We start from the raw sequence: 24,801 nt of genomic DNA, 5'->3' as shown, positions 1-24,801 counted from the left end.
AAACTTGCCTGGTGGAGCTGCTGCTGCTGCTGCTTGTGCTGGCTCGCTCATCTTTTCTGCCTTTCACATAGCTTTCTGTTAATTTGCTCATTTACGTTCGTCTGACTTATCCACAGCCTCACATGCCTGTTTCCTGTGTTATTCTCCAACTTATCTTCAGCTGGGCTCACTCTCACTTGTTTTATGGTTGGCCAATTTTTTTTTTCCTGCTTTGGCGACACCGCTAGCTTGTTTTGCCCGTTTAGCTACTCGCTAATTCCATTCTTCACACAGGAACTGTCTTATGCAGATGCATGCTTCTCCGTCTGTACAAACATGCAGTGTATCATATGTTAGCCAGTTCAAACATGATTACTTTCTTGTCTATTTTTGCAACACAATTAGTAGTGACTTTCTCTTCCATATTACCTGATGGCTGCAGTACTAGTTACATTGTAGCAGTTAGTGTTGGCTTTACACTTGAAATTCTGATCAAATTTACACTCAGCTGGTGCCACAGGTCCCTGTAATACCCAAGAGTCAACATATGTTGATAATAGATTTACTGCGCGTAAAATTCTACGCTTGCATAAATGTTTTATAAATGTATAAACTTTTCAGCCTCTTCTCCTCTTTCTCTCTAGGTATCACATCATAGTGACGGTTTTGGTCTATGTGCTGCCTTTAGTGGTGATGGGTATCAACTACACCATCGTGGGGGTGACTCTGTGGGGAGGGGAGATCCCGGGAGACTCATCTGATAACTATCACGGACAGCTCCGGGCTAAAAGGAAGGTAAGCATGCTCAAAGGGAAAAGAGTGCACTGTTCATTCAATAATTCAGATATGTCCTGGGGCAGTCCAATTATTTCTGTTACTGTGCACATGGTGATCTTTGAACGCTTGAAGCCAGAGTACCAGGAATAATTTGCAATTTTCTGTCACTGAGCAGCCTGTGGCCCCAGGTAATTTTTATTACATGTCTTTTTTATAATCTGAAACGGAAAATGAAAAAGTTTGAGGCAGTATGTCATTTTGTAACTTATTTGTCTTAAAAAAGGAGGGGATTTGTCCATTGTTCCATTTTGAGGCATTTTGTTACAAATAGAAGGCATTCAAAAACCACCTGCCAGTCTGGCACAATTATCCAGATTGCTGTTACTGTACATATACCTTTAGGGTTTGGATATAATCCTCTAATTAGTGATTAAAACATTTATTGTCTAAGGGGGGAAATCCCAGACCACCACCAAATCTAATAAATTGCTCTTTGGCCTGTTTTCTGTTCTCTGTATTTCATGATAATGTGTTGTTAAGTGTATCATGCTGATTAACAAACTGGTGAAAACATAACATCCTTGGCAGAGATGAAACGGTAATATAACAAAGTAATGCTTTGCAGAATTAAAATTACAGCAACTCCCTAACGAACCATTTTGTACAGTTTTAAGCTTTTAATTCTGAACATGTTTATATTTTATATTTTTAGATGAAACAAAACATCTCCCTATGCTCGCCCTTGTGCATTCAAGCACCGGAACTCACATTTATGCTTTCACAATGGGATACTTTGATGATAAGTAATGGACACACAGTAGCAGAAGTACGACTAAACAGAAACACAACATCAGCAAGGACTCTAAGCTCTTAAGTCATTAGAACTAAATGAAAAATAGGAATATTACAATCAAATTCCCACTGGGGAAACTGAAAAGAAAAATAACACAGACTAAGCTCAACAATTTATTAAGTATTGTAGACTTGCTTTCTGTTTTGATTTTCTATTTCAGGAAGCAATAGATTAACATCACTGATAAATGCAACACTTAAAATTGAGAACATTAGCTACAGCACACTGTAGTGAACAAGATTAATCACTTTTTCCTTCTGTATGTGTGTGAAGAAGCTAGAACACTGCACTGCTCTGCACAACATTTCAGGGAAGAAAGCTTTGATTCCACACAACACAACCTTTGTGGTTGTCACTTGTCCTCAATCAACTGTTTGTCTATGCATCCAGACAGGTACAAGCTCTGAAAACCAACAGTGTCTCGAGGCATTATGAGTTTGGCCACTCTTTTGGTGTCCAAGCCAAGGCCTTTATGCCTCAAGCAACCCCCAATCTCACATCAAAATTTGTAATAGCTACATTAGTCCACAGCGCAAAACATATTAAGCCCCTTTCATACATGCATGGCAACCCTGAAATTTTCCAGACATCATTTGGAGGAGCTGTATGTGTCAATGCAAATGTCTGAATCAGTCGGACCGGACATTAAACGGCCTTTACCCTGCCAGCTGTTATTGTGAAACTAATACATTTTACGCTGTGGAGCAATATAGCTATTACACATTTTAATGTGAGACTGGGTTGTGTCAGGAGTCAGAAGCTCATTCAAGACATGTTTTTACAATGAGAGTGTTTACTGCTACCACAAAGAATGACAGATATGAGGAAAAAACACATCTACAAGGTATCAAAAGGTGGAGGATAATGGCAAATAAATCATGACACCTGTAGAAGCAACACTGGCACAGACACGGTCACTAAAGTACAATATTGTAGATGTTAGATTCCATGTTTTACGGTACTATTCTTTATTTTATATAGCATACAAAACAGTCAAAAGTCAGTCAAAACTACCACCTCATCACAAAATTAAGAAAGGGTAACCACACTACCATCAACTAAGTAAAATCTACACCAAAGAAGACATGTAGTGCATTTGTGGTGCAGTGATATTGATTTATTTGCAATATCACAAATCATTTCAGGAAAAGGACACCAAAGAAATAATTTATTACTCAGTGAATAATACAGTATTATGTTTGAACAACAGTGTTTCTGTCACAGTCATTTAAATTTCTGAGCAGGTCACTAAGCTGATTTTTCTTTCTTTTTTTGTTGTCCTAGTGTTTCAGCTCACTGAGCGGAATATTTTTATTTATTTAGTGTTTTTGCCAGGAGTCTGGAATACAGTAGAAACATTAGCTTTTGAGCCAGCTAGTTTTGTGATGCTTGACAGTGTTGCCCCGAGCTGTTCTCTCCTTTCTGTAACCTATTCTGACTAGAGCCTGCAAGCACCAAACTTTCAACCTGCATGACATTCATCCCCAAGAAAAAGACACTGTACCATGAGACCAGCAATGAGAACAGGATAGAGGTTGAAAGATGAACATGCTTTATCTTCAAACACACAAACACAAATGTAAACTGCCTCTAAATTAGGCACAAAATCAACCACAAAATGTTGTCTGTCTGGAATATAACAATGAAAACAGATGGATAAAACCTGAATACTCTTGTGCGCAAACACAAACAACAACAAAACACACAAATATTCCTTTTCATTTATTGATCTGCACAGTTACTCAGGAAAGACTCACTATAGACCCATTTCTAGCTGGAAGACTCAAAAATAATGACCGCTGTGGTGAAGCCAATACTCAATCTTAGGAAAGGGTGAGAGCATTAAAAGACAAAGACAGAAATTTCAACACTGCATTCTGTGGGTGCTCGGGCAATTGTGAGCACCCATGGGGAAATAACACTGTGGGGTAACCAAATCAAAAGCATACTGCAAAATGTTTTTACTGCACCTAGGGATGACAATGTCTATCTGTCTGTCTGTCAGTCCACCACTTTGGTCCAGACTGAAATATCTTGAAAACCATAACACAGATGTCCATGAAATTTAGTACAGACATTAATGGTTCAGAGAGGATGACAATGACTGCCTTTGGTAATTCCCTGGTCTTTCCTCTAGCACTACAATGAGGTCCACATTTGTGATTTTGCATGAAATGTCTCAACAGCTACTGGACAGATTACCATGAAATTTGGCACAGATATACATGTCTCCCTCAGGATGAATTGTAATATCTTTGGTGATTATCTTAGTCTTGTTCATTTATGTTTATTTCTTTAAACTCTATTAGTGTTGTCTGACAGTCCACTATGGGTTTTGATTACTCAGTGGTTTCATACATTGAGTGTACAGTATGTATATGTATGAAGCTATATGTCACCCTTAACCAGCAACTCAGAGGTATTTCTATGCTCATTTAAGATCTGACATGTCAAGTAAAATCCACCTCTCAATAGAATTAACACTGGCCAGAGCAAGCGCCGGATCTCTCACACCCCGAGAGTATGATGCCTGTAGAGATAACGAAATTAACAACAGGACACAAAGACACTTAAATGACCCTTGGGTCGTGTAAACTGAAGAACACACAAGTCAGGAGAACTCCACATTCACATGGACAGAGACTTGAGTTAAGAATGCAATTTTTCACATCAGGATAAAGAAATTCACCAAAGCTCCTTTCACACATGTACTGCAACCCTGAAGTTATCCGGACATTACCCAGAGGAGCTGTTTGAATGCAAATGTCTGAATAGCAAGACATTAATCGGACTTTACCTTGCCAGCTCCCAAGTACAAAGTCAGTAATGCCCTATTGAGCCTATGTGTGAATACAGCAGTGAATTCACATCGAGCAAGCTGGTGTGTTGATGACGTTTCTATCATACTGCTGGTGCTGGATAAATGCAGCAGAGCTACATTTTATGTTTATACAATTTTATGTTTAAAATCATGATTATTTGACTATATTGTATTGAAGTATGTGACTTTCTGTGCATAAAATTTGAATTAGAATCACTAGAGACAGAGGAGACATGAGCCGCCATTTTGGGCTCCAAAGTGTAGCTGCAATACACACATAGGAATTGATATTCATTAGAGGTTTTGGCAGTAAGCGGCTTATCCACACCCAAAACTTTGCGAACTGATAAAAGCACCTGAAGTTGACTTCCCCTTGAGGCTGGCCTTCAAACCTAAGCTCAGGAAACAGTGTTTTATTTTATCTTTATTTTCTAGACATCTTTAATTTGTTTTGTTCCTCACCTAAAGTACAATTTCACCTTTTTTCTAAACAAGCCTCAGAGAGCCTCAGTATCAACTGAAGACTTGTGTCCTCTGTTGTTTTTTTTAAAAATATTTTTGTAAAATCAAGCCTTGTGGTTTTTATAGTATTTCCTTTTTTCTACCCAACGGAATTAGTCAAAGTTAGTGTGGCCAGAAAGATCTATTTGACTTCACGAAGCACCAGAAATCATAGAGATCATACTACCAGACCACATCTGAATGCCAGTCCTTCTCTGAGTGCCTCTGGGAACAGTGCCAGTGACACATCAGCCTGAACCTCCTTCCGCCGGCCCTTGAGTGAAGGCCACCAGACCAACTGGTAGGCCCCGTTGTCGGGCCCTCGTTCACTCTGCAACAAACTGCATTAGACGGAGTTGCGTGGGAGCGTAGCTTCATCGGAGGCACCCCACGGAAGAGCCCTGCAGACAAACAGGCTTGCACCCTGCGTGTAGGCTGCACCAGCAAGCTTAACACTTCACACCAACTTCTGAACCAGCTAATGGATTCATCTCTGCATGATGCTTCAACAAAGTAGTCAGGACCCACAGCTTTCTGTGATTAAGAGTTGATTTTTAAAATAAATTAATTCCCTTAGAGAAGTTGATTGCCCTAGCGTCCCGCCGTTCTTTTATAGCCTTAAATCACATACTTCCATCAATATCACCAACCCAGTAACCAGTTTATCTCACCATTTAAATATCTTTTATTCATTTGCTTGATTATTTTCTTCATCATGTATTCATTAGACATTTAGCTATAAGAAATGTCTTCATTTATCAGCAAGAAGTTGTCTTTTTATTTTCTTTGGAAGCAGACGACAGAGGTCAATGTATCGGAAAGAATTCCAATTCTGGGTTGGGCATCAGTATTATTTGAGTGAACTGACCCTTTGAGACGACATTAACGCTTATAGAACTAGATAGAACTATTTTTTGATTGCTTGTTTGCTTGACGTAAAAGTATCTCATCCTATATCAGTTGGCTGTGGCAGTTGCTACTTGTTTGTCCCAGACTTCCCCTCCTTTTGACCAAATTCTGGCCCTGCAGTATCCTTTTCTATGGTTTTCTATGATGTTGTGTTGAGAAGTGACAGTTGCATCTGTACCCTTGAAACAACTGTAAGCTACTAAAGGGACTGACGCAGTAATTCATTTCCTGTTGACAGTATGATTACATAAATTCTCAAAGGTCCCTTATATGTAATGAATGGATGAACTGAAGTAATGAAGCCTAAAGTGGCAATTTTGTACAAAAATAACCCATGAAGAGCGTTATCATTTCTCAATAGATCTTTCAAGTATTTTCTAGTGTTTTACTTTATGAACAGATTTCCTGTGCAGCCATCACAGGTCTGTGAGGTGATATTAAGCAATAAAATGCTCCATCTTTCTATCATTTCTCATCATCTTCATTGAAAGAAAGATTCGCCAGTCCATTGTTTTGAGTTAATCCATTCTGCCGCAATCACCACACCACAGGTGCTCCATTTTAAGCTCATGCCTGTGGCTGCGCATTCAAAATGTCAGTCTGAAGTAGCAGCATTAATGACCTGTCTCATGACAGGTCATTAAGGCTGCACTTCAGACTGACATTTCAACATTCTGACATTCTCTTCAAGACAATCTGCATTCAATCATCCATTTGCCTTTCTGTCTGAAGATAAAGTACTGTGTGCAAGTGTGTCTCTGTGTGTGTGGAAGTAAGGATTGGGATGGATTACCTCTACAAGATCATTTTTTTCCTGAAATGAAGTACAACTGTGTTAAGCCGCAGTGTATCTGAGGGTCACGCTGGCTCCAACTAACCTCCAGCGATAATGGGACTATTCTAATCCCGACCTGCCAGGTGCCAATAGGCCCGTCTGTCCTGAGAGAGACAAGCGTAGGTGTTCACGGGCAAGTGCCTTAGCTAGTCCCATAATGAAATTCACAGTAGAAGCAGTTTTAAGGGTCAGTCAAAAAGCCACACTATAATACAATAGGAGTTGGCTGCCTTCTCTTGAGAGTGCACGTCTGAACTACTGTGGCTACAGTCACGTAACCTCTTGTACTCTTTCTTCTCACCAGTGATTGTATAAGACAAAAATTGAATCTCTGTCTTTTTCTCACATCTTGACAAAAGCTCCTTCTGAAACATTTAGGCACACATCATGCTTGAATAAAGCCTTTTTAGTAACTCTACTAACTTCAATTGCTTGTACCCACTGACTCCAAAGAGCACCTTTGTTCAATGGGCAATCCTATCTCCTGAAAATAAAATCTATGTACTACTGATTTTTTCCCCAGATTTCTTTCCTTTTCAAGGAAATATCATTTCTACCCAAACTGTGTTCACCAGCAAAAATTTTTCCAGTCAAGGAAGTTACAGTCTTGGTGGTGGTTGGGCAAGCACTTTGACTTTTACACCCGAGACCAGGTTAAACATCATGCTTCCTGTGTGTGGTTATAGGTTTAGGCAACAAAAGCACTTTGGTTAAGTTTAGGGAATGGTTTAGTGATTGATTTGGTGTTTTGGTTAAATACTGAAAAAGTAAACATGTTCTTTCTCATGATCCAAGTCAGAGCTGATCATGCTTTAGTTGCTACAAGCAGATATTGTAGGTAACACAAACAAAATGTGTATTTTGCAGTGACATTTTGCAACTTTACAAATACTTCAATTAAAAATGTTTCCTTCTGCACAGTGGAACATTTGACAGCATAACTGCATTTTCTACAAAGATGGACTCCAGTGACATTGTACCTGAGGCTATAAATGAGGCTATAAATGTTTGAATAAATGGATACGGACTGTGTTTTGAATTTTGTTTGCAAATGATTAACTCTGTGCCCATTGCCAAGAGTAGTTGAACAGGTGTATCTTGACTTTGAAAAGAAATTAAATGTAAAAATCCTTATTGTATTGATAAATAAGATGAGCAGATTTACAATCATTTCAAAACATATTTTCTGTCGCACATTAGTAGTATATAAAGGTCATTTGAAATAGGGTTGCATTGAGTATTTTGAAATTGTTTTATGACGCAGACTCACTCTTGTTCTTCTTTTTGTATTTCTTTTATCTTTTTTTACCGACCCAGTTTCTCTCCTGTTTAATCACTCAGTGGCATTCAGAAATGTAAGTTGCTGAGGTTCGTCCTTATCGTATCATGTTCTAAATTGTTGGTGGGACTCACTCTGGCTTCAAGCTAACTAATGGATATAGTCATTTACAGGATTAATGAAGGAACATAAATCTGGTGGCAGGGTAAGCTTCGAGACTGGTTGGTTACAATCTGACTCAGAATATCAATTTTATGCATTAAAAAGCTCATTAACATTTTAGTTTCATTACATTTTTTTTTCAAAAGCAAATCAGCATCAAACTAATATGTTTTCCTCATACTGACATTTGTTTCCCACTGCTAATTTGAATTTAGATGTGAAATACTGTGATAACAGCACAGTGAGTTAGTAAAAGTTTTTACCACTGCAGGTGTTTTAAATTTTCATTATTTCATTCTTCTCATTTGGCTTTGTAATTATGTTACTTTGAAGCAATATTAGCTTCACTTTATAATGGCGTGACCTTGAAAAATGTAGCACTTCCAAAACAACATCACTGAACATAACCAAGCAGGACTTAGGTTTTCCTTGAAACCTTATTGTAGTAGAATATACACATAATTTCTCTCAGAAAGGGTTGAACCGACTTGTTATGAACTGTTACATTCACATTATCAGCTGAGACTGATTTTCACTGATCATTGCTCACGGATAGTGATACATCATCTGCATCATCATACCTCATCAGCATTTTCTGCCTATAGCAAATTTCCTACCAATGAGGGAGCAAGTAAATTATTGCAATTCAGTTTGCACCTTGACATTTAGTGAGAAAATGCCCTTCTCCTTCTTGCCCTCCTTTTCCATGTTGTAGAATTGACATGAAATAGCATTTAGATTACACAGACATGTTTCTACGGGGCAGTTTGGTTTAGATTGACCATCTGTATTTAAGAAGTGGGACAAACACTTGAGATTCCACTCTCAGCCCTAATGAAAGGACTTAGATAGTAACTGCGGGGCTCAGCCAATTGCTTCCAATAGTCTCTTCTGGTAGAGGAATATTTGCTTGTATCTTCTAACAAGAAAGGAAAACCTGTGAATGTTTGCCATGTCCAATAATAAGACATAGATGCAATTATTCAATAATTTTTCAGAGAGATATTCTACCCTAGCCAGCACCTTGCCTGCTGCCCTCTTGTTTCATTATGAGAAAACTGACAAGTTCATAAAAGTCATCTTGTTAAAAATGATGGAACTGGAGAGTAATTCACTCAGACTCTCACACACTTACTCATTCACATTTAGCATTCTACAGATTCACTGCAAGGAGCAGCTGTTAGCTGTGGAGAAGCTCTTCTTTGCATTTATCATTAGTGTGGAGTTTGCTGTGAACCACTAGCATGAATGCAAATGTTTCACTGCAAGGGCAAAAAATTAAACACTTTGTTTACAATAGGAAAGTGTCTGCTACTTCCTTAATACATAAACAGACCAGCTAACTGCTCCAGGTCACGTAGCATTAAAGCTGCCAAGGAGCCTTATCTGCTTTGGCGATGAAGTGAGTTAGATTGGGAAAAAAGAAATCAGAGATTCTAGAGAGTCTAAAGTGACTGTACAAGCTTCGTTGTGAACCATCTGAATAAGGAATGTGTTTTAAGGAAGAATGTATAATCACGCTGTCATGTCATTTTAACATAACCCTGTTTGGATGATTACTATAGATAAGCATACTTGAACTAGCAGCACAGATGTTAGATTTATGCTTCATTGTTTGTATTGCCAAAAAATGTCACTTTAAGAAGAGAAAAGACTTTGAGGATGAGGACTGACTGCTGAGTTTGGAAAACATGGTGCCATGAAAGCTAATTTAGCTGTGGTTGCTGGAGTGTAAACTTCCACAAATCCAATAGAGAGCAGGACAGAGCCTCTAACATCGTACTAAACTCTGATAATGGATCTACTAGTGCTGAATGGAGCTTGTGCTATAACATTACCCATAACCTCACTAAATGATCCCTAGCCTTGGGTGCAATGTAAGGTTACTACTGTTTAGGCACTAAGTTAGCCGGGCATGCAAATGTTTCCAGCTTACGATAGAGAAGGTAGACACACTGTTTAATCCAGTCTTACAATTTTGCTCCTGTGTTTTTGGTTTTGGAAAAGCTAAACATGTCTTCAACATGTGAAGAAATCCAAAGCTTCAGAGATCTTCCGTGACAGTGAAAGATCATTGTTTTGTTTAAATGTTAATAAACCCAAATCCTAACCCTTCAAGTCACTTTTATCGGTATTAAACCAAGACCACAATCTTTCCCTAACCTTAACCAAGGGCTGCTTTGCCTGAAGATAAATATAAAAGTTTAATGATGCTGTAGTTTCTACTAGCGGATATTGTACTGCAATATCGGATATTTTGGGCAGAAAAAAAAGCAAAATTGTCTCTGAATGTTTCAGTCATACATTCAGTATCAACATTTTTTCTACTTGCCAAATACATAAATTAACAAAATTTTTCATTATGTTGAAAAAAAAACATAATTCAGCCAGCATTACGTTTCTGGCAAAACATATTTGCTGTTGTAATTTAGTAGTATATGAATGTAATTTCTAGGAGACAGGGTTGTGACAAGTTAACTGCATATAGCATGACTTTTTTTATTATTTCTCTCCAGAATTGACTACATATTACTGTTCCTATATGGGATCATCTGCCATTATGAGAACACCAGTCTCCACATACCTCAGAATAAACATCAGAAAAGTATTCATGGTTCTTTGACGTCCTGTTACAGTCTGTATCTCAGCACAATAGCACCAGTAATCCTGCTTTACAGAACGCTCGGGCACGGTACTGCTATTACCAATATTATTCTTATTATCTGACCTTTTTTCTCTTTGTGCATTTTTGTCCCGCTGGTCTTTGTAGTTTAGCAAACATGAAATATCAAAGTGGCAAAAAGAGATAAGACATGCTCTCTTTGAGGTCTGCTGTACTGTATGCAAATGTCCTATACTTGTTCTTCACTCCTCTCTTATTCTATCTGCTCTGTCTGAGCGCATTTGTGTTGGATTTTCATATTCAACCTAAACAGGACCACCATCAGAGACTTTATATGTGTGGTTATATCTTTTAAATGAAAATTTTAAATGAACGCTTGCAGATGTTTGCAATGTTTGCAGAATTTCCGACGGACAAACTGTACCACATTCTAACAGAAAAATCAAAAGTCTTGTATCTTGCAGTTGTCAACTTTGCAATCAATGCAATTCTGTCCTCCAGCAGCCTAGAACGTGACCTCAGCCCTGAGAAAAAAATATTTTGTAACATTACAGTAACCTTAAAACCTAGCAGTGTGCTATAATGAAATGAAAACCTCTAAGAGGTCTTTTTCTTTTGCTCACAGTTGCATTACTTTTCACAGGCAGACCATTGATGCATGTTGTAGATACGTGATGTGCAATCCTATGGTTCCCTCAATAGTAGGACCTTTCTTCTCTCCCTTGACCTCTAGAGAACAACATCCCCATCAGGAACATAAACACTTTCAAACGTAGAGGGAATTATTTACCTTCTCGGGCTTCAATTTTGATCACAGCACAAAACAGACTAGCCACTCTGTTAAAGCATAGGTAGAAATATTAAAAGACTGCCAAGTGAAATGTTTAAAAAAAAAAGATAATTTACATACTTTTTAATGATAGCTGTACTGATGTGTCATAATGTTACAGCAGTAATTTACTGTCTTCCTTAAAGACCCCAACTACGTCTTTTGAGTATAAAACGGTGTGCTCCTCTAGGCTTGAAAGGTGGTTATAAAAGTGGCTTGATTCTCTAAACAGAGGCTGTAGTCATTTTAAATTAATGTATGCTTAAATTGATCTTAGAAATGGATACCAATAATGACAAGTTTTCACAACAATATAAAGTCTTAAAAACTTGTTAAAAGCTCCTGTAATAAAAATCTGTTTCTCCACTTTCCATCTATATGCTCAGTATGATCTTAACAGCCATATTTTCACACTGCTCATGCATTAACAAGGATTCAGACAGAAAACAGCACTGCGTTTTCACACAATTTGTTGTACTGAATGAATTTTCTCCAAGAAATACTCAGATTTGCTTCCGCTCTTTTTACTAAACTAATCTCCTTGACCTCACAGTGAATTTTATTGGTACAAGACACACTGAGGCAGTTCACTGTGTAAGAACATAGTGCATAAAGAACAAGACCAGAGTACAGAGTACAAAAAGAAAAATTCCACCAAGGACGAAACAACAAAACAGCTCCGTGATGGAAGAAGAAATGAAGGAAATCAGGAAATCCTTGAGCTTTGTGTCGGAGAAGATAAGTAAAGTCACCAAATAACAAACCAAACTTATGGAACCAATGGATGCGATGCAACACCTTAAATGTTTATCAAGGAAAAGGAAAAGAAGATTGAAGACTTGCAGAAAAGAATCAATGATATAGAACAATACACATGAATGGAAAACTTGATTTTAACCGGACTGGAGACTAAGCACCAAACATATGCCAGGGCAGTGTCAGTCACAGACAAAGGTGAGGATGCCCCCACAAATGAGTTACAAACACTGGAACATTTCCCCGAAAGGACAGCAGAGTAAAACCAGCTATTATAGTTAATTTTGTAATTCGAAAGAGCAAGATTGAGCCATTAAGACAGGCTAGGAAGCTGACGGGGACAGGAGTGTATCTGAATGAACACCTCACCAAAAAGAGTGCTGACGTTGCCAGGCAGGCAGGCACATATTCTGCAGAAGCAAAGCAAAATACAAGCCACTTGGACAAGAAATTTCAAAGTGATGATTCAGCTGAATGGATCTCCTGACACCGCAAAAGAGGTTTTGGTAAGAGAACCAAAAGACCTAGATCCGTACAGATGATGACATACAATTTGTTCTCTCTCGTGGAACAGGAGTCATCAATAGACAGTGATGCTGATGTACATATACAGCAGACACTGAACATGAACTGTGTGTGGAATAATTTAAATGGCCAAGACAAGAGTATTTGTGTGTGGAAATACTTGAATAGACTATGACTGCTACAATAAGACCAGACAAGGATTATTCCTTTTCCATTCAAAGACATGGATGATGATGAGTTTGGAGAAATGGGATCATCAGACAGTGTAGGTAACAATTTACCTGGACATGAGAACTACGAAAAGCTGCACTTGAAAAATTTGACTTTAGAGAACACAAAGTGTATGAAATTGAGAATGACATTGATCCTGAGAATCACTTCCACAATAACGTCAACTGCAACTGTGAGTATTATACTGATGAACAATTCAAAAGCAATGTAATTATGGACAGTACCTTATCAATAATACACTTCAACAGTATAAGTCTTTATAGCTATTTTCTAAAAAAAATTAAGAACTATTTGAGACAATTCACCATGTTTAATGTAATTGCTGTATCAGAGACTTGGCTCAGTAAAGAGAAAGAAGCTGATGTTGAACGTGAGGGCTACAAGGTATTTACTATCAATAGAAAGAACAAAAAGGGAGGAGGAGTTGCCCTGTTTGTGAACAATGACTTCAAATGAAAAATAGTATAAAGAATGTCAACAACAATAGAAGATATCATGGAACATGTTACTGTAGAAATAAATGTGGAGAAATCTAAGAATATAATTATAAGCTGTGTATGTAGAACACCAGGAACCTGTCTTGACACATTCAATGATAAGATGGTTGATATGTATGATGAGATGAATGACAAAAAGACGGTCTCATATGGGGGCATTTTAACGTAGATTTGTTGAACCCAAATGAACACAAAAAGAGAGCCTTTATTGATACAATGTGCAGTATAAGTCTTTTTCCTACTATCTTAAAACCAACTAGAATAATAAGTGACAGTGCTTCATAGATAACATTTTTATCAATGAAACTGGGAGTAGAGGAGTGGACTGCTTCTTAATGACATAAGTGACGACCTTCCAGTTTTTGCAACCTTACAGAACTTTTTTTGAGATTAAAACTCATAGAAATTCCTATACTTCTAAATTGATTTGACACAGAACACCAGAAGCTATAGGGGCTCTTAAGGAGGACTTAGGGAAGCAAAGCTGGAATGAGGTTTATTCAAATAATGATCCAAACAAAGCTTATGATGAATTTCTGTCTACTTTTACCACCTTATATGACAATTACAAACACAAAGGAATGGTTTGATATTAACAAGTTGTCATTAAATTTAAATAAAACTAAATTTGGATATTGAAACATATAAATCATGTCAAGACAAAAATGTCGAAGGCCATTGCAAAATTGCACAAATAAAAGACATTCTCAATCTAAATTCATTAAATATATTGTACATTTCTTTTATATTTCCATACATTACCTACTTAGTGGAGGTTTGGGGAAACACATACAATACACATACAATAAATACAATAATCCAATTCTTATGCTACAGAAGAGAGCTATAAGAATTGTAAACAGAGCTGATTATCATGAACTAACCAACATGTTATTTATAAATACTACATTTGTGTGCACTGGTCAGGTTTTCTACAATTCTCATACTTAAACAGTTTAACCAGACAACAGCTGACATTTTAAATAGCAAACTGAGGAAGTCTGTAGACTAACTCATGTTCAAACAAATGCTTGCTTGTATTTTTTACAGAAAGAAATGTACCAATAATGGTTTCTAAATCTCCACGAATGCTCAGTTCAGTTCAAAACAGTTCAACATACCATCAACAATATTACATAATCTAAGAAAGAGACATGCTTAAAATATGCGCTTTGACATTCTTGCTATCCCCGATGATGAATAACTGGGGGCAGAACTTCTCTACATCTCTACGTTTTCTTGGATGTGTTCAAAGCCCTGAAGAGCGTCTAGTAATGTTTATATTAACCACCACCTAAGCTCGCCTAAACCCCCAGTACCTCACAGGATATACTCTCAATATTATTTATGGCACTAAACAGACTGTCTTTATCACACACAAACTCTTGGCCCCCACTGACTGGATTTTGAAGAAACTATAGGGAATGATGCATGTATTAGTTATGCTTTTGGCATTTTCAAAAATACTCTAATACTCTAGTTGCCTCATGCACAATGTCTTCATTACCACTGAATGTTTCTTGAAGAAAAGGTACTTGTTACATTTTAGACTTTTTAAAATGTCAGTGATTGGCTGATAGAGCAGGCATAACATTTGTTGTTTCTGATAGTCCTCTTATTGATCAAGACACCAACGTCTGGAGTGAGGAATGACATGTTCATGTTCATGTGTTCTTTTTTTCACAGCTGTTTGCCTGTAATTTCACATCTTCTTGTACAGTATGTATAGCTCCAAATCTACAAGCCACAACAATGTGTTGCCAGAAGAGGCTGTGTTAAAGCAGGCACATACTTCAAATGTTTCAGAGGCCAGCCTCATATAAAATATCCAGTGTGTATACATATGGTAAGTTATATGAATTGCGTTGAGTTCTCTGGCGGTCCATATATGGACCATTTAAACAAGACTGAGGAGCACTGAGCAAGTTTGTTTTTCCTCCTCGAGTTTATTTGATATATGTGTTTAGCTGACATTATTAAGAAACTAGATCTGTTTCATAATGATGGGATAGTTTAGCCATTAAAAAGAGCAATAAAACACATTTTACAAGACTTCCAACACTGAGTTTTGTTTGTTGCACATACAGCAGATTATCACCAGTAATTCTTAGATAACACGTATGTTAGGATAAGTTTGGCAATACTCTGGACTAAAATGCTATATCCTCTTATTGTGAACAAATCCTAACTTCTTACTTTGTGCTATTGACCTTCATTGTTGCCATAAAATGCTTTAAAACACATCAGTGAGCCACACCATGATGGGTGACATGCTCCATAATCATAAACATGTGCATTATAGTTTACTGTTTTATTAAATTACTTAGCCTTTTTATTTAAGTTTTTATGACCCTACCCTGACTTATTTGTGTGTTAAGTCAGGGTAGGGAAGTCAGATAGTAGAATACCACATTGTTATTTTGTTCTTTTTATGGGGATATATTTTACTATAAGAAGCATATGTTATGTGCAATGAATCCACAACCATTTCCAATTGTATTTGCGCTTTTAAAGTTGAGTTAAGTTGAAAACTTTATGATCAAGCTGGTTATTGCTAAATTAAAATTACATGAATTACAGGATGTGTCCTAAATATTATGCACTTTAGCAAGTCTTCTGCAATTAGTTGTGGGGAAGATTTCCCCTCGTAATACCTGAGCTATGCACATGAAATTTTCATTTCAGTCTTTCATTTAGTCTGCTCACATTATTTTCAAGGCCGATCCATGTCTTCTTTAGAGAATCAGAGCCTTCATTCTTCATTTAACGTCCACATTGTCATCAAACAAAAATACTGACTGACTTCGTCTGCCCTCTTTAGCAGCCGTTTAGTCAGTTTACATGGTGTGTTTTATGCCATAAACGTCTTTGAAACATTCACTCAGAAAAGGGGTGCCAGGATTTCTGTTTAGATTTCAGGAGGGACTCAATGATGTCTGTTTTGTCTCTGGGAGCATGCCTCTCCAGCCTACCTCTGAAGAGCCACACAGTAGTGTGTTTCCAGTTACCACCCAGAGACAGTCCACAGCACCTCATTCAGTTGAAAGAAAAAAAGCAAGAAAGCAAGAAAGAAAGTAGATAAAAAAAAATAGATAGATAGATAGATAGATAGATAGATAGATAGATAGATAGATAGATAGATAGATAGATAGACAGATCTTTTCTGTGAGCCCTGTTCTTTGGTCAGAAAATCCAGGTTTTCCCTGAATTTTACCTAAACAGATACAGTTAACTAGATCATCCCTCTTTATTTCTCCTCGGTGGTATGATACTTGAATGTTTCCTGGCAGATGTGTCCAGGGTCATGACTGGGAACAAAATTTGGCCCTGGCAGTTTTCGTCTGGACTGGCTCCATTTTTCCCCAACATATGCACTTATGAGTTGCGTAAAGCAGTATCAGGCTATTTATAACATATAGGCCAAGCAATTGGTCAATCAAGTTGACACCCTAACAACAGGTGTACTTACAGGGTTTCATAAAATAATGTAATAAATATATAAATAGCCAAGAAATAGCCTACAGGAAAAGTCAGCACCCCAAGAGGCACATTTAAGATTTTTTTCATTTTACTCAGCTCTCAAAGCACTTATGGTACAATCCATAACTTCACAAATAAAACAAAAATGACATAATCAAATGTCATGAATGTAGTCTATGACAAAATGCAAAGCTGTCATCATGAAACAAAATAGCCAAAACTTCTCCATGATGTGAAACCTATGATGATTTGGATATGTGAGAGCTATTTATAGTCAATCATCCAACATTGTTTTCAATTTTTTTGTCATGGCTGCATCCTATTGGAACGGACCTAGAGTGACTAATCAGCTGACATCATTTAAAAAAACAGCATAGCACAGCAGCCTTAAGCAACAAATAGAATAGCATGTTCTTCTATAGGTGGTGAGAAGACATCTCATCAGTGCGCTGTTCTCTGCCATCTTATCGATTATTCCATCAGTGTCCAAAGCCAAAAGTATGTCTTTTTCTGTAGCCATAAGCATGAATGCTTCAAGATGTAGTGCTCTATAATCTATTCTTGATGAATTTTAAAATTGAAAAACTGTGCTCGCATGTCATGTGTGTAAAGGAGAGGGTCAGGTTCGGAGCTCCGCTGTTAACACTGTCACTACATGAGCTTACGTTAGCAGTAACACCTGTTGGAGGTTGTCATGCACCTTTCACTCTTCCTTTGCAGCGGCCTCCTCTTCTTGCAGCAGTGGACTCTCAATGTTATCACTGCAGCTCGGCATTGCTAACGTTAACAGGATTTTGCATGGCAGTGGCATCGATATTTTCTGTCAACTTAAAACATTTTGCAGCATCAGCCACAAGATTTTTTTTTCTTTTCTCTTACCTTTTCCGATCCACCTTTTCACTTTTTGGGACCTTTATCCATTTGTACAGGCCAGCATTGTTTTCAATTCAAACTCCACTCTTTCTGTCTTGATTTGATTATTTCCCTCTTGACCTCTGCCATTACATGGATTGACACATCCACTTGAATGGGTGGGGGGAGGACAACTGTAGCATTTCCTGTACCTGCCTTACAGCATAGGTAGCCTATTGACAATTAGGACCTTGTTACCCCCAAAAAGATGGATGTTCCAACATGAAGTGGGCCTCTGCCTGCAGGTTGAATTTTTTTTCCCACAATTTTTTTCTTCACATTGCTGGTGGGCTGGCCCATCTGGAATTTTCTAGAATTGCCAGATTGCCAGTCCAAGTCTGGACGTGTCCATGTGAAAAAGTTTTCCAATGCATTTAGACCAGATGTGGACTAAGATCAGATCAGTGAAACTGGAACATACTGTCCTGCTTGCAGTCTTACAGCAATATATCCATCTGTCGTCTGCAGTGTCAGGTGCTACCAAAATGCTGTAATTCAGAAATGGACTGAAATTAGATGTACCACATTTCCCTATCAAATATTAATCAGAGAGACTGAAAGTGGGTTTTTCTTGCCTATATAATTTCCTCTGGCTTACACAATCCTACAGTGACAGCCTGTGAATGTTTTCCATCACTCACTCTGTCTCTTGCAGGTTGTGAAGATGATGATCATCGTAGTGGTGACCTTTGCCCTCTGCTGGCTGCCCTATCACGTCTACTTCATTGTGACGGGCCTCAATAAGCTTCTGAGCAAGTGGAAATACATCCAGCAAGTTTACCTGTCAGTGCTGTGGCTGGCCATGAGCTCCACCATGTACAACCCCATCATCTACTGCTGTCTCAACAGCAGGTGGGTAAAAGATGTGGTTGATAATCTAAGTAAAATTAAACGTCACAACTGAAAGTTGCTCCTTTAACATTATTACTAAATGAGACGAAAAAATGTCGGAAGTGTACTTGATCTTACTGTTATCGTGCATCAGTGAATGAAATTATATACCATTACATTGTTTTATTGTTTTGATAGAGGATGAACATTAGGCATGGCTTCATTAATTACGGACTCTGGAAGAATAACTGTAGCTTACATCATTATATCCTAATGGTAGAGAAAAAAAAATCACTTATCATATCTAGCCATCAGTTTATCAGGATGTGTTGCATGTTTTGTCACATTCTTGTGTTTAATTCACTCCAAGTTTCCCTCTAATTTCTTATAGTAAATTAATACTTTATATGTGTAGTTCAGGGTGTTTTGGTCTAATAAAAATGTAGTCTCTCAAATGATGAGATGCTTATCTTCACAACTTGTAGATATGACAGTTAATGGGTTTTTTTTAATCAATTCATTGAGAAAGCGGACATCCTTAGTAGTGAATCTTTGACATCACCCAGTCCACTCAGATAAATGGATTTCATTCTCAAAAACGATAACGCCTCTCTCAAGTACCTTAAGCTGTTTGATGTACCAATGAATATGATCTCTATCCATTCAGAAAATGATCCACAGGCAGTATGACAAGTGCTGTCTGTTTACTGTTGAGTACTCTCACTGTAAATACTGCACTTCCACACCAGTTGACCTCTTTTTCATCACTGCACAAACATTTAGACATTCATCACTTGCTGCCTTTTTAAAAGCTTCAGGGATACCTGAATATGAGCTCTGCCAGTAGCTGAAGAACCAACCATTGGTACAACACTGTACACAATATGTGCTGCTTCTTGGAAACAAGCAGGAATCACTCAGTAATCATTTATCACAACATACATAATTATTTAAAGGGGCCATTTTATGCTTTTTGTGATTTTCTGCTATTTTTATATTGTTATAATGTTAGATGTCAATGTTAAACATGTTCAGCAGTCTGAAACTTGAGGTGTACATATGTATAAATGCTCCCTGAAAGTCAAAAGCAAGGGCTTCAGCCTGCTCAAACAAAGCACTATTTGCAGTGGTACCTCTAGTTTCTCCTCGTGATGATGTCAGATTGTTCATGTGCACACCCACAAACGGTTGCTAAGGTTGTTGCTTAGGTTGTTCCATGGGCTGTTTGCATTGTCCACTCACATATTTTGGATCAGATTCAAGCTCGAACATTTACAGATGTATTTAAGAAGTTTCCATTTTGAGTAAAGAACGTGAAAAAGAAGTGAAATCCTACGTTTGTTTACGTAGCCACCAGAAGTCGGCCGAGGGGAAGCTTCTGGGAACTAACCAATAAGAACAGAGTGCCCCCTTAAAGGGACACTAGCTAAAACAGCCTGTTTCAGTGGGGCTACTTAAAGGGCCAGTATAAGATAAAAAAAGGAGTTTTTTGAACTGTGAATCATGCAAAGATATTCCAGTAGAACCCCAGAATATAGACCTGGAAATGTCCATGATACATCACATTTAAAGACTACTAATAAAATACCCACAGATGTACTTATATTTATCTTGCACATTTTATTCTCTATTCACTTCCCAAACAACCACCTACCCTGTGTTTACCATCTCTTCTCTTCTCTCCCTTGTGATGTGGCATCAGGTTCCGGGCTGGCTTCAAGCGTGCATTTCGTTGGTGCCCTTTTATCAAGGTGTCCAGCTATGATGAGTTGGAACTCCGCTCCACGCGGCTGCACCCAACACGCCAGAGCAGTATGTACACACTGTCACGAATGGATACCACCATGGTTGTGGTTTACGACCCAGCCGAGGGCGATGGGAGTGCCAGCAGTGGCTCTGGAAGTAAGCCCTCCCTGTCTGCCAGACAGAAAAGCTACGTCACGTCTCGCCACACAGAGATCACTGGATGCAACGGTGGCAGTCTGAAAATGCAAAATGGAGGCAGCCCAAATGCTCAACCTGAGGAGTTCTCTTGAAGGGCTTTTTCACAGACGTGCATACAGAAGAACACAAACATACATATGCATGTAAGGAATTTTAAACACATGCATAATACACTGTACATACAAACAGTGCATGGGTGTTTGCTAAATTTAAACGTAGAAGCATTGTATCAAGGCTGAACATGCAGAAAATGACTGCACGAATATGGAGATTATTCTATATATCACCTTAGTGGGTAATACTGATTATATAAAATATTCGGGAGCAGCCTTAACCACATATGAGGTGAACAACGCTCATCATGTATTATAGGTCTATATTCCAGGCACTCTCCCTCGGAGCGATACAGTCAAGTTTTCCCCTAATCCAATCAAGGTTCCTCTGCATTAGTAAATGAAGTAACTGTTCTTTCCTCTTCAGCCAAACATTCAGCTCTGATTGAGATTAGCATTTAAACACAATCAGTGCACTGCTGTTTTGGTAAGGTCTCGCTCCCACAGTTCAAATGATTGATAATGAAATTAATCAGTTCTGCTTGGAGATACTCTATTAGAATATATTCTAAAAAGGTATTACCGTCTCACAATAGAGATATTCTGAAAATATGTCATGGTGATTGTAAGTATGTAAGTATGTCATAGTTTTCATTTCAATCTATAACTGTGAACTTTATGTGGTACAGAGGACTCTGCTGTCTGTTTCCCCCTGCAGCCATGAGTGAGCAGCTGTAGAGTGTCGCTTAGTTTTCCAATGGAATAGCTGTTGATTGAACTCTGTTTGTCTCTACATAAAGCTCCAAGTTTGTTGCTAAAAAGTATTGAATTTGAGCTTGGCTTTCAGTTATGTAACTGTTGCCAGGAACATGTGTTCTGGTAAATGGTAATGAGCTATTGGCTAAATGAGTATACATATGTAGCAGGTCAAACAGGCTGCTGGAGAATCGTCAAATTCAATGTGAACTAACCAACTAGAGGCTAGTGAGTCAATGTCTTTCATTTTCACACCTTTCACGAAGCTAGAGAAAAAAATGAAGGACTCAGCAAACTGAAGTACAGACAATCCTTGTTGTACTGTTCTTTATGTTATATGAAATGCCTTTGTAAGCTGTATAATCAGAAGGCAGAACTGATTGGGCCCATTGCCACTGTTGGTGTCTCCATTTCTTCCAGCATGCTGTTATTGTGTGTTGCAACCTAATTTAACGCTCTGCTAGTGTGCACAATAAATGTTGAGACCACATCAAGCAACTCTAGCCTCTAGCCATGTTAAGTTTACAATATGATAAGTGGAACCATACTGTGTCAGGTGCACTTATATAAACCATATAAGAACAGTGCGTCCCCTGTGACTCAGGAAACACACTAAGACCACTAATGAGGGCAAGGAAAACCTTTACCATGAGTGTTGTTATGTCTCACTGCTGGGAATTAAGTGTAACTATAGTTATGTTAATATTTAAGTGGGGTGGGGGGGTCACCAAACAGACCTTTTAAGATACTACAAAATATCTTTTAAAATAATGTATTGAGTGTCTTGTTAGATGCAGTGAAAGCTCAATGGGTTCCACAGCATTATTACTTGTTTATGAACAAATGTCAAATGGTTCAAAAGCAAAATGAAAGCTTAAATCTTCTATATTGATTAGAAATTACAATCATTCAAACGCATTGTGGTAGTGCTTAATTATCTTTTACCAACAGTTCTGAATGTTAGAAGACTTCATGAAAGTATTTACTCAAGAATGTGAAGAAAAACATGTTGTGTTTAATGTACTGTATTTTTAAGATGTTGTCAAATCATTTTATCGCCACATGTAGTTTGTTTAATATCTGTACACGGTAATTAAGCTATTTTTCGTGCTCTCTGTATTAATGTACATGTTTTGTATGAATGTACAGTACAATGTGTGCCTCTCTCTGTCAAGTGGTGACTATATTCTTTGTTGTATTTGTAAAGGAGTTAATTTCAACCTGAGCCTCATTTCTTTGTTCTTACCATCTTGCAGAATCGATTCTGACATTTTCATTACTTCACTTCATATTTTTGTCCCTTTTACTACTGCTCTTATTTAAAAAGCAGGAATCAGGTTGAAAATAACTGGTTTTATCTTTTAAACAAATGATTATGAAATGATTACTGCTGGTAATAACAATTATTTGGGGAGATAAGGAATTGTAGAAACTCTTTCTTAAAGTAGATATTAAGTGATTTTACAATTATATATCATATTTCTTACAGTAAGACCTCCAAAATGTTTTAATTGCTCTGCATTGGTTAGTTCTGATGTATTTGCTTAATGTAGCCTCATTGCAAGGGTCTTCTTTACATTCTTAAGAGTGTTTACAAATGATATGATATGCTTCTGATGAAATGTATCTGTGACTTGTTGCAAATGCAGTCAAATTTTCTTGAGGAAAAAAAAAAAACCTACAGCCGCAACTGAGCAATAGTGTTTTATTTCGTGTTAGTTGTCAGAAACAATGCAGGCTTTTGTAATAATCCGCAACTTTTCAACCTAAAGAAGCATTGCATTCAAATGTGTAATTATGACTTCCACATATCATTATTAAATCTAAGCATTTTAATTTTATAACTATGGGATTGTTTCCTTATAATTACAAATGTTATTGTGAGGTTGTAAGGATCTCTTACATTATACATTTGCTGTCATAATCAGAGAGCTATACAGGTGGATATCCTACAGTACTGGCTGGAATAAATAAAAGAAGCACTGAGTGACTGGTATGAGCAGTTAGAGCCCACACTGTTGTTGAGACAAAGAAAATTTAAGGAAAATATTACTTTATGGATTACAAATACAAATGAATTACGAATGACTCAAAACTAGAATTTAAATCTGCTACTGCCTTTCAGAGATTAAAAACAGACCAAAACATGTATGAAATGTATAATCTTTATACACTGTTAAAAAATCGATCATTCTCTTGTTTTAAGTCAAAAAAGCCCATGCTTATTTACTTTGTGGTTTGGGAGCTGCTGTCAGACCAGTAATTGCTGGAAAAATGCAGTGCAATGACCTCTTGCCACCAAAGAATCACCACAATTGAGATCAACACAAATGTTGCGGATTATAACATTAAGTTGACCTTTTCAAAGTGTCAATGTGTGTTGTTGTCTTTGTCTTGTTATACAATGTTGGTTAATAAACCATTGATACTGTAACAGTGAGTGTGAACAGATGCCAGATGCTTAAGTGTTGTTGCCTTTGATATCAAAGTGAGTCATTTATATTATTAGGATGTCAGGGGAGCCATATTATGAAGTTTTGCAGGTACACTAAACAAACTTTCTTCTCCTCCCTAGCCTATAAATTTATAGCAGCAGAGGCGCAAGATGAACAGGCCTGTTAGAAGTCATCTTTCAAAAATGTGTCAAGACTATAGATAGAATTTCAACACATCGTTATTGCACAATCACACAAGGGAGTACATTTGATTAAATCGGTGGACGGCGGGCTAAAGGCCATGTGAGCATGACCAAAGGGAAAAAAATTGTAAATAACAGGAAGCAGCTTCACCTTACTTACAAAACAAAAAATCAAGTTTATATTGAGTGAGGATATCAAATTTAACACTGAGGCACAGGATTGCAGCCAGGATTTTAGTCTTTAGTCTTTTGTCTAATCTATACATTTTAATGCATTTTGAGAGCAACAATAATCACTTAGAAAATAATGTCAGTGCTAGCACATGGAAATTGGACTAGAATCCAACACAAGATAAGTCACAAATACAGCCAATTTTGAAATTGCTCTCTTTCAGTTCAGTTTCTTATTGCATTGAAACCACTTTCACTGTTCAACAAATTGAGGAGAGAAGCACAACTGCAGTATCTTTCAGGATATGACCTAAATTACCTGGCAAGTGTTCTAACACTCATTACCCAAGTTCATCCAAACAATAATCCGTAATCTAAAAGTTACACATGGCATGACAGTGGAAAATTAGGTATAAAATGTAGTACAACAAAGAGAAGC

At 37.5% G+C, this 24,801-nt stretch overlaps 1 protein-coding gene across 1 annotated transcript in view; it reads left to right on the top strand.

Annotated features, from left to right (window-relative positions):
• tacr3a (tachykinin receptor 3a) overlaps positions 1-24,451 on the top strand; it is a 34,028-nt gene extending 9,577 nt beyond the window's left edge. Inside the window, exons 3-5 of the mRNA XM_067584723.1 lie at positions 624-774; positions 18,625-18,821; positions 20,503-24,451. Coding sequence (XP_067440824.1) covers positions 624-774; positions 18,625-18,821; positions 20,503-20,836 — 682 coding nt within the window. The 3' untranslated portion in view covers positions 20,837-24,451. The remainder of the gene's footprint in view (positions 1-623; positions 775-18,624; positions 18,822-20,502) is intronic.
• Positions 24,452-24,801: the final 350 nt, after the last annotated feature.

Source organism: Thunnus thynnus, chromosome 3 (genome assembly GCF_963924715.1).
Source record: "Thunnus thynnus chromosome 3, fThuThy2.1, whole genome shotgun sequence".
Lineage (NCBI taxonomy): Eukaryota > Metazoa > Chordata > Actinopteri > Scombriformes > Scombridae > Thunnus > Thunnus thynnus.
The sequence above is the reverse complement of the archived record's forward strand: the minus strand, read 5'-3'. Positions and strand labels throughout refer to the sequence as shown.